General features: G+C 45.6%; 1 protein-coding gene across 2 annotated transcripts; it reads left to right on the top strand.

Moving 5' to 3' along the window:
* On the top strand, positions 1–11101 carry LOC103817347 (ovoinhibitor-like). Of its 2 annotated transcripts, XM_009091509.4 has the most exons (16): positions 1–146; positions 960–979; positions 1770–1906; positions 2081–2141; positions 2638–2771; positions 3217–3274; positions 4268–4404; positions 4795–4855; positions 5587–5723; positions 6186–6246; positions 7894–8027; positions 8105–8165; positions 9465–9601; positions 9908–9968; positions 10339–10454; positions 10912–11101. In XM_009091509.4, exons 1-16 carry the CDS (start codon positions 92–94, stop codon positions 10955–10957), a joined length of 1416 nt encoding a protein of 471 aa, XP_009089757.1. In that variant the 5' UTR covers positions 1–91; the 3' UTR covers positions 10958–11101. The 2 variants fall into 2 exon arrangements, with proteins under 2 accessions (XP_009089757.1, XP_018771085.1); XM_018915540.3 differs by lacking the exons at positions 8105–8165; positions 9465–9601.
* The last annotated feature ends 20 nt before the right edge of the window (positions 11102–11121 follow it).

Genomic DNA, 11121 nt, shown 5'->3' with positions numbered 1-11121 from the left:
TGGTGTGCTATATATTCCTGCTCCTCCCTGCAATCTTCCTCTCCCGCACAGAGAGCAGGCAGGCTGCACTGGAGGGGTGTCCCTGGCTGCCATGAAGGTGACAGGACTTTTGGTGAGGGCAGCTCTTGCCCTTTGCTGCTGGTTGGGTGAGTCTTCACTGGGGTACTGCAAAGATCGATCTGGCGGAGTCAGAGTTGAGTTTTCATTTCAGTAAAAGCCTTTGGGTCTTGCAACATGGAGGAGAGCCTTGTTCCATGAAGAAATAGCCTTCCTGAGAGAGCACAGCAAGGAAATGAGGTTTCAAGATTGAGGTTTCAAGATTGAGGTTTCGGCAAACATCATATAGCTGTTACTTTCTTGGTTTGTAGAGCAGTTCTAGTGCAGGGTAGGGGCTTGCTTGTGGCAGTCCTGTGTATAAAGGCAAAATGAAACTGTGAAAATGGCATTATTACTCATCTGAGCAATATAAATGCAAACTTTAACCTCTAGGTTAAAGAATAAACTCCCATTGCACTGGGAGTTTACTGTGCTACTCCTGGTAACTGAGAATTATTATTTGGAGATGGACAGTGCTGGTGGCGATAATTATCTTAAACATGCATGTCCAAACTTTTGAAAGTCAAACATAAAAGTCTCTTAGGAGAGATTTAAATCCAAGAGTATAGAATTGAAAGTACCTGTATCACTTACCTGTAACATTTTAAGGATGGATAAATATATGTGCTCTCACAAGGTTTATCTCCCCTCAGAAATACAACAAAACTGTATTTAGTAACTTTTAGTACATCCTATGGCCATTTACTGGAATAATGTAAAACTCCACATTTCCTTAAACAAAATAAGTGAGTGTTGACTAATCACTGAATTAACTAGTTTCATGAAAATATTTATATATGTGTTCTCTGCATATTAATAATCTGGTTTTTTTTTTTTTTTCTGTCTCCATTTTTTTCTTTCAGGTACTGCCTTTGGAGTTCAGGTGAGCTACAGATCTCTTTATTATGTCCTGTTCTGGCTTCTGGTAAAGTAGAAGCAGTATGTAGCTACCCAGTGAGCACATGGGTTAAATCTAATGAAATCTTTACAGTTAAAATAATATTTCCCAGTGCATGGTTGAACGACATTTCCAATTTCACGAGAAAGTAAAAAAGACCCATTTTTTGCAATATTTTCGGTTCATTAAATAAAATGAAAAAACAAGAAGTAATTGTACACTCTTATTATATTAACTCTTAGACATAATTTAGTTACTCCCAGCCAGAGGCAGTAGCTTGCCTCCTTGTGAGGAAAACTGTCTTAGGATGACACGCTCGAAAACATCAAACACCGTGACTCTGATAATTGCTTCCATACAGCAAGGCGCAAAGAATTCCTTGCATAAATGTCTACACCTATATCACAGAGAGAAAACCAGCAGGGCTTGAGCTGTGGATTTGTCTGCAGGTTCCTCCCACGCAGCTAGGAGCCTCCTAGAACTCTCTGGAGTGCAGCACGATCTGGAAGGATCCGCTGCGGAGCCGAGGGGCTCCCAATTACCACTGCCTTCATTAGGCACTGTCTCACCCACAGCCAGCCTGCCTCCCTGGACCCCGCCAGAAGTGCATAATCAGAAATTTCTGTAGGGAAGATTCCCTCCTCCTGATTGCCTGAGCTGATTCCCAATAATGGCTCTAATTTGCCTCCCAGCAGCAGCTGCAGGCGTGGTGGTGGTGGGAGGATGCTGGGGGGTTTCATTCCAATTTGGGGCTGATTCTGGGCTGCTTCCACAGCTTGACTGCAGCCAGTACTCCGGTGGCATTACCAAGGATGGGAGGTCCTGGGTGGCTTGCCCAAGGGACTTGAAACCAGTGTGTGGCACTGATGGCAACACGTACAGCAACGACTGCGGGATCTGCCTCTACAACGCGTGAGTCTGGCTGGGGATCCTGCAGGAGCCTTGGGGCTGGGGGTCCCGGGCAGGGGTGGCAGCTTTGTACCCCATGGATGAGGCACCCATGAGCCTTTGCAGCTGAGTGACAGCAGCACCAGCCTTGAGGTGATGCCGTTCCTTGATCCCTGACACAGGTCTGCTTTCTTCCAGGGAGCACAGCGCCAGCGTGGAGAAGGAGCACGATGGAGAATGCGACCCAAAACCTGTCGTGGTAAGACAAAGTCTGTAATGGGGACAACTCAAACACCATGACCATGCAGAAGTGGGACAGGATGTGAACAGCTGGTCTGCACAACCCAAAATACAATCTGGTGATAACCAAAGCTGAGAGAGTTTTCATAGGTTATCTGATACCCTCTCTTATTTTCTACTTCAGACTTCAAACCTGTCTAATTGGGAGTAAAATAAAAATAATACATTGGCTGAAGGTTGGATCTCACCACCTGGATACCTCCAGCAGGATCCTATGAAGGTTCTCACAAAACCCAAATCACAGACCTTCCTAAGTTCCCCCTTTTTTTTTTTTTTTATTGGGAGAGAATTCCCACAGAATTTCTGGTTTCTACTTTTGATAGTGAAATTGGTTTGATGCTGGATTTGTCCCCAAAAGCTGAGGGAGAGTGAGAAGCCTATATAAGAGGTTATATCTTTATATCAAAAAAGTGTTGGTTTTTTTTTTTTTCTCTTTATTCCTGCTATTTTTACAGGTTGATTGCAGTAATTACCGTAGAGCTGTAGTAGATGATCACGTCCTGGTAGCTTGCCCAAGGATAATGAAACCAGTCTGTGGCTCAGATAGCTTCACTTATGACAATGACTGTGGGATCTGTGCCTACAATGCGTAAGTGGTGTGCGTGGAATGTCCTTCTGGATAATCAGCCAGTTGAAGCTCTCAGAAGCACCTCTGTAAAATACCAGCTTCAAGGCAGGTGTCTCTGTAGGTCTCCTTGCTTCTGACTTCTCATGATTCTTCAGCCAACTTGAGTTTTCTGCCCCATTTTTTTGCCTGTGCTCATGAAGGGAATCACAAAAAGAACCAGAGTAGAAACATGAGCAGATCAAAGTGTTGCTTGTAACATCTAATTACTCCTAACACTTAATTCCCATGGGAGATGGGAATATCTGTACTGTTAGCAGCTGCCATCTGCAGGGCGCATTCAGAGAATTCAGGCAGTTGTAATGTCCCACAGGGAGGGTGGGGACCCTGCTTTGCTGTCCCAGTGCCTGCAGGGTCATGGGGAAAGGTGTTCTCAATGCTTCCTAACCAAAGCTTTTCTTCCTTTCAGAGAACATGACACCAATGTTACCAAAATACATGAAGGGCCCTGCAAAGAATCTGTTGCTGTAAGTGCAATATAAGTAAAAAATCCATCTCTTATGGCTGCTAATAAAATCCTGAGGACCTCACAAATTTTGCTAGGAACCTACAAGAGGTCGTAGGCCAAGGTGTACAAGGGTCTCAGTCCATTATTTGCTTTTCTGCCTGGTGGGGGTGGATTTGGATTTTGGGGGTGGATTTCTCTCTGCTCCAGAGAGAAGGTCACCCCATGCTTACCACACCAAACTGAGGAAAGAGGAAGGAGATGGATATGAGATGAGGAGCTGACTTGTGTCCCCAGGAGGAGGTGGAGGGACAGAAGGTTTCTCTTGCCAACATGCTGGGCAGGTTGGCAGTTTTCTCTCTGGAGACCACAAGTGTTTCTACCCGCAGCAGCAGGGATTCAAAACTCCCATGCTGGTTGTATTCACAGATGTAGTGAGACTCATGAGAGCCCTAACCATAAATATTTATAGAGCATAGATTATTGTATCTTTGTCTGAGGCCAACAGTCTGATGCCTCAGAAGTTTCTGTATTTCAGTGCTAACATTCTGGGATGTAGAAAGTCCATTCTCCAATAGATGGTTAACCATTCTTTCCTATCCTTTCAAACCCTGTACTGAACTACAGGGAATCTGATGTGAGAAGTAATCAAATCACAGAGTTGGAAAAGTGTGGCGAAAACCAACACAAACTGAAACAGTATTATTGAGATATACAGCTGTTGAAAAACGGTTCTTACTAAATACAAGATTTTTTCTTTTTAAATGAGATGAAAATTTTGTACATGTTATTGTGCCTGAAGGATCTCTTCTCCAGGATAGTTCTTATTCTTGACTCCTGGAGAACTAGGATAATATTCACAAGTGTAATTTCTGATTGAAGTTTAGCTTCAGTGTAACATGGCTTTGTCCTGTTACAGAAGCAGTTGAGGCTGAGATACAGAACAAAAAGTTTTGAATAAACTTTCCTTGCATAGCAAGGGCACCTCCAGAGCAATTTGTCCTTATTTTGCCAGGTTGACTGCACCAGGTACCGAACACAAACCACTAAAGGTGGAAAAACCTTGGTATTATGTCCGAGGGACCTGAACCCAGTTTGTGGCACAGATGGCACCACCTACGACAACGAGTGCACGATCTGCGCCCTCAACGCGTGAGTGCCCTGCCCTGAGTGCCCCTTCTGGGTGCCCAGCAGTGCTGGGCAGTCTTGAGAACTGTCCTGCTGCATTTCTGATCCTGCCTATTTCTTCAAGTCTCTTAGAAATGGGATGGTTTTGGGTTTGCCTTGAGTTTCTTTCTGGTGCCTTCTGTGTGTTCATGAAGTCATAAGGCATCTCCTTGGATGGGTCTGTGGGCTGGGCAGAGGAAGGAACAATTCAGAATATTGCATTAAATTGCACGTTATGAGAAGGTGGGATGGGCTTGGTAATGAGTGAAGTAGCAATTCTGAACACTTTTTAAAGAGTCTAAAGCCACGGTTTGCTTCATTTTGCACATGACTTTGACCAAGAGGTTAAGCATTTATTTTGTTTCCCTCTTCCAGGGAGAAAAGGACCCATGTTGGCAAAAGGCACAGTGGAAAATGCAGAGAGAAGACTGATGAGGTAAGTGTTCAATATAAGGTTTACTCCTTTTAGCTGCATCAACTAAAGAGTTCCCTGAGGTGACATCTACTCTGAAAATGAGCTGGCCTGAGGTCTGGCTTTCTCCACCTGTCTATAAAGTCTTGTCAGCTCCTTGTGTTGAGGATGCTGACAAATCCCACCTGTCCTGAGGCAGGTGTCCTCTGGGCCCTCCTTGCCCAGCAACTCTGGTAGATGGGCTGGATGGGAGCTATGCACAGAATTCTCATGATGAATTCATGCCTGCAGCAGCCTTTGGGGTGGGGACATATTCTGAAATATGGAGCACACCTGAAGTTTGGATTGGAATGTATCAGCTGCTCTGCAGGACATGCTAACACACAAATGTGGAAGTCATTCAGTCTGGGCTTTGATCTTCCTTTGATGATGCTCTTCAAATGTAAATTCTTTCCAAGTTCTTTCACTGCCCAATTAAAAAGGGGCCAGGTTTTACTTTTTTTTTTCTTTTCTGACATATCTTGTAGTTGGGACTGACCAAGGTGCTTAAGCCTGGAATTTGGCACTTTACACACAGTGCTGTGCAGTTGCCCTGTGTGAGAGGGTTCAGGCAGAGCTGACTCAGCCTGCTTTAGTAAGAACTGAGTTGTAGCACTGGTGTTGTTAGAGACATGGCAGGAGATTATGATGGAATTTTTTGTTTTAAATTTGAGAACAAGGTCTTCCTCAGGTTTGATGCTGCTGCTTTTTTGTAGCTTGACTGCAGTCAATTCCCAGCCAGAAAGGTGAAGGGTGGCAAAGACCTGGTGCGGTGCCCCAGGATCCTGCAGCCAGTGTGTGGCACAGATGGGTTCACTTATGACAACGACTGCAGCATCTGTGCCCACAACGCGTAAGTATTGCACACAGGACTCTCTTCTGGAGGGGTAAGCCAGGGCTAGTGCTCCAGATGGCTTTTCTTTTGGTACTAACATATCTGTCCTCCTCTGAAGCCCTTGTCACCTTGATTTTTTTCCTTGATGTTCTTTCTGCTCCTTGGGGAAGTTGGGAGAGCCAGCTCTCAACCTGAGCACTCTGTGAGGGCTGGGATATTTAGGCAGGAGAAAGAGTGGATGGGACTGAGGTATTTGGGCAGAAGAAAGAGTGAATGGAGCTGTTATATAGCACACAATGAGGAGACCTGACTGGTCTGTTACCACTTAGAATTACATTCTCTAATGACTGGGAGAAGCTGGTTGATCAGGCAGTCAGGTGCCTCCTTTATCATAACTACTGGGTTTGGTTTGCTTTCTGGGCACCTGGGTGTCCCAGGGCTCAGGTGGTGAATGTGCTGACCCCAGCCTCTCCCTTTCAGACAACACGGGACTGATGTTAAGAAAAGCCACGATGGAAGGTGCAAGGAGGAAAGCACTCCTGTAAGTGTTCTTTTGGCTCTTAAATAAGCACCATCTACTCTCTCTGCAGTCTCCAGGAAGCCCCTGGCTGGGCTCAGTGCACCCAGGGTTGGTTCACAGGGCTCATGCTGCTGCTGTGCTTCTCCTCAGCTGCTCACAGCTGCCAGTGTGCTGTACAGGAGGGAAAGAGAGGATGAGGACAGGCCAGGACTTGAGAAACAAAATGTCCCAGTACTGCCAATCTCTGGACAGAAATCATCAGAGGCAGCCCTAGAACCATGCAGCCCATTTTAGCACAGTAGGAGAGGAGGCAGAAAGCTGTGTTAGATGTCTGTGTATTTATTCAGTGCTAGGATTTCCATTGCACTAGACAGGCAGGTTAAAAAAATCCTTGTACTCTGGTCAGCCAGGACAAATCTGCTCTCAGGTATGTGTACAGAAATAGCTTTATTATCCTGCACAGTAACAATATGTGCTGATAATATCTCAACACATTTATTCTGCTTATGCAGAGCAGCTCTGAAGCACCAAAAATAATTTCATGCATCCTGAGGGACTGCAATATATTTTCTGTAGAAAAGGCACGTTAAAATGTGGTCTTTGCTTTAATTTGTTCTTGGACCACGTGGGAAATATGGATAATAAGAGACAGTGCATTGGGGAGACTGTGCAAAATGACAGTGAAGTGTCAATGATGCTTAGCTAATGTTGAGTGATTTCCAATAGGTGTTTGTCTATTGATCCTCAAATATTTAAACCAGTAGATTCTATGTATTGTAAATATTTTTGCAGCAGAAGCTGCTGAGACAGTTCTTGCTGCTCTTGGAAATGCTGTAACAAAATTTTGGATACAGTAAACTATGCCAAGCTGCACTCAATGTCAAACACTTCAAATCAGGTTCGTCAGGCTGAGTTAGGGGATGTTTAGTTTAGAAATTAGGAAAAAAAAATCTTTAGTGAAATCTTGTCAGTAATTGGAACAGGCTGACCAGAGGATTGGTGGAATGGCTATTCCTTGGAGCTGATCAAAGGGCATGTGGATGTGAAACTTGGGCATATGGTGAACATGGGGATTCTGGATTAATGGTTTGGCTTGATGATTTTAGAGGTCTTTTCCAATCTTTATGATTTTATGAAAGCTGGATTTAAAACTTGTGTATGTTCTGCTCTAGCAGAATAATCTCTTTTACCAGCTGTTCCCTCTGCTAGCAAAAACAACCGAGCTACAATTACATAATTAATTTCTAATGCCAATCTAAACTTTAAAAACCCTCTGATTTTCCCCTGACAAAGACCTCCAAAATCAAGAGGATCAGAGTGGGCAGACTGTCACCCTATTCTTCTAAGTTCTTCTAAGCCTTCTGATGTTTCCATTTTTGTAATGGAGTTTCTCATGCACTTTTCATGTAAATAATGATTGTTTTGCATTCTTTTCTGGAGGAAGAGAGAACTGATGGACTGTTAGTTTGACCAGTGTGGTTGGAGGGGTGGAAATTTCATCCTCCAATCCATGGTCACTTTGAAGTTCTATAAATACCAGAGTTCAGAAATAAACCTTTTTTTTACCTTAGACATCTCAGCATGTGTGTGTAGTTCATTTAGTGTTGTGCTGTGACAGGCAGACTGCAGAGGGGACTCTGACCCAGGGTTGCTGTTTTACCTGCCCAGGTTGACTGCAGCACGTACCTGAGCGGGACCAAGTCCGGAGAGGCCATCGGAGCCTGTCCCTTCATCCTGCGCGAGATCTGCGGGACAGACGGCGTCACCTACAGCAACGACTGTGCCCTGTGTGCCCACAACATGTGAGCCCTGCAGGCCACCCCCAAGAGCCACACAAAGGTTATTTGCTGAGCATTCTTAACTCTGCTTTCTCTTCCAGCGAGCACGGGACCCAGGTTGCCAAGAAGCACGATGGAAGGTGCATAGAAGAACCTCCCCAGGTAAGAGGCACCCCAAGGAAGCGAAGAGTTTGAGCAGGTGCCAACTGCACAACCTGAGCAAATGCTGGGTGGTTTGGGGGGTGTAGCCACCACGGGGGTCACACTTGTGCTGCCCTTCCTTCTGTGGGTGAATATCACTCTCCCATCAGGAGGAACATTGTGCACTTCCTGCATACAATCAGGGAAAGAGGGAGGAGAGGACAGGTGAGGATTGAGTTATGAGACAGGGAGAGGATAAATGATTAAAGGCTTTACACAGAGAATCCTTTTCCCACAGCACTCAGTCATAACTGCTGCAGGAACTTAGCAGAATGTTTTGGCAATATGGCCAGGGGATGCAGAGGGCCCAGGGAACCTGGTGCTCTCTCAATGCTTGTTTTTTACAAAAGGATGTTTTGCAAAGATTAGAAAATTGCCTGTGTTTTGAATGCTGATACCTGAGTTATCAGGGGATTCAAACCCACCTCTGGCTTTTGGCTTGGTGTAGGTTATTTTTGTTTTTGGTAAATGCAATGTAATCTAATATATACCAACATGAATCATGTAAAAATACCAGATTAGCTATATTTGGCCAGCTCTAAATCATTTACTCTCACTGGGGAATAGAAGAACAAAGCCACCTCATTAGCATGTGTTTGAAAGAGTCAACATCCCGAGTCAGATATTTCATTTCTATACAAACAAACTATGAAATGTCATTCCTTTGTTTCCTGAGTACGCTCTGTGCCCAGGCTGGTTGAGATACATAAATCAGGAATGAGGAGTTCACACTGGAGAAACTTGGAGTGCTAAAACACAAGGCCAGCTCCTCAGCTGACGTAAATCAGCTTCCACTGCTGTCAGTCCTGCTGGCAGCTCTCAACACTCGGAACTGTCCCATTGCAACAGAAGACCTGTCAGCACATCTCCCCTCCATTCTTGTGGGCCTTGAAAAACACCTTGGTCACAGTCAGCCCCCTTGCAGGAAGTGCATAAATCCTGCCATTTTGATTTAGAGATTATTTCTGAGCTGCCTTTTGTAATATCCTGGTGGGTTCAGTAAGGTATAGGGGCACAGTGATAAATGCAGAGCTCAATGAGTAATGTCTACCTTCCAGCCTTGATTCAGTCTTCTCCAGGGAAGGCTGTGAAAGGAAATTGCTAGTTTTCCATGAAGAACGAGTTAATATATAACCACAATTTGTCATCTGGCAGATCCTTTTAGGGTCTGGCAGAGGCATAAGCAGGGGGGATGTGTTGGGGGCTGCCTTGCACAGAGCAGAGCCGTGGCAGAGCCTTTGCTGTCCTTGTTTTCCCCAGCTGAACTGCAGCCGGTTCCCCAGGACCACGCTGAAGGATGGCAGGGAGCTGATGGCCTGCACCATGATCTACGACCCCGTGTGCGCCACCGACGGCGTCACCTACGCCAGCGAGTGCACCCTGTGTGCCCACAACATGTCAGTGCTCCTCTTCCTCACAGTTTGGCTCTGTGGGAGCTGGGTAATCTGCAGGGGCTCTCTCTGAAACCTTGTGCTGAAAGGATTCTGTCTGTCTGCCCCTGTTTTCCTGCTTGCCTTGCTCAGTGTTTGATATGGGTGTTCAGCCCCACATAGGGGGGCACCAGTGGGGGACAGTGTATGGTCTGTGAGGGCAGGTTTTTGTTAGTGCTGAGCTGGGGGATCTGGAAATGTCTGTGACTCCATGGGAGTGAGGTTTGTTCTTGCTGTCTGGCTGTGGTTAATAACAATCTCTCCTTCCTCCAGGGAGCATCGGACCAACCTCGGCAAGAGAAAGAACGGACCCTGTGAAGAGGATATTACAAGGGTGAGTGGGAAAGGATGGGAATGAAGAATGAAATTCAGTGTCTGTTACACTCCTGGGGGACTGTCTTCATCTCTGGGCTACAAATCAGGAGGTGGTGGTGTGCACACCTGAGGAGATCCCTTGGGAATTTCACACTGCTCATAAAACAGCCAGCATCCATCCCACTGCTCTGCAATAAAGCAAGAAGAGATGTGGCAGTGAGCAGAAACAGTACAAGATCACATCTGCCATCAGGAGGACACTTGGAGGTGGTTATGATGATGTTACAGCCAGTTTCATTTCTCACTGGGGTGTCATTCCTTATGCTGGGGGGGGGGGGTCACAGTTTGCTCTCAGGCAGAGGGACTCAATACCTGCCTTCTGTGTGCAGGCTCTTTGCAAGGACTTCCAAGAATTCTCTCCTATCTGCACCATGGATTACGTGCCCCACTGTGGCTCTGATGGCAAAACCTACAGCAACAGATGTATCTTCTGCAACGCCTATCTGTATGTATAGGAGTGAAACCTTTCCTTCCATGATTGATTCCTGCACCTGCTGTGACTGCAGGGCTGTCTCATCATGCCTTTTGTCTAACTGCTTGTGGCATGTACTGGACATTTACAGGTTTTTTGCATTGTAAGGGAAAATGAGAAAGGCCCATTTCTGTGATCTGTACCTGGCCTCCTGTTTGTTAGCTTTAGAGGTATTTTATTGATTTTCAGCAGAACTCAATCTGTTCCAGAAGCTCACAAGGGTGTGTGGAAATTACTTCACCAGACCAACTGGATTGTACCAAATGAATGAAACCATTCATCTTTCCTTAAATGAGGATAATGACAGGGGATATTTGGGGTTTTGAGACTGTTCTTTATCTCCAGTGAACCCTAAGCCAATGCTTGGGCCAGTGAAATGAGGAAAGGGGCATCAGCCATGTCTAATTCTCCTCTCTCCTTTTCTCACCAGGGAAAGCGGGAAAACTCTCAACCTCATGAGCTTGGCTGAATGCTAAGTCTGTGCTGGACTTCAGCCCAGGAAGACAAACTCCCTTCCACGTGTCTTCCCATGGGCTGACCTTCCCTAGAAACATCCCTTCAGCCTGACTTGTTTCCTTAGCTCCTGAAGCACTTGTTCAATAAACCAACTTGGCAACGTTCCTCTGTCTAAATGCCACAT

This window comes from Serinus canaria, chromosome 13, assembly GCF_022539315.1.
Source record: "Serinus canaria isolate serCan28SL12 chromosome 13, serCan2020, whole genome shotgun sequence".
Lineage (NCBI taxonomy): Eukaryota > Metazoa > Chordata > Aves > Passeriformes > Fringillidae > Serinus > Serinus canaria.
The sequence above is the reverse complement of the archived record's forward strand: the minus strand, read 5'-3'. Positions and strand labels throughout refer to the sequence as shown.

Coding starts and splice junctions, on each gene's coding strand:
- LOC103817347 (XM_009091509.4), top strand. CDS start 92: ATGAAGGTGACAGGACTTTTGGTGAGGGCAGCTCTTGCCCTTTGCTGC. Junction 980..1,769: donor GTACTGCCTTTGGAGTTCAG/GTGAGCTACAGA, acceptor CTGCTTCCACAG/CTTGACTGCAGCCAGTACTC. Junction 3,275..4,267: donor CCTGCAAAGAATCTGTTGCT/GTAAGTGCAATA, acceptor TTATTTTGCCAG/GTTGACTGCACCAGGTACCG.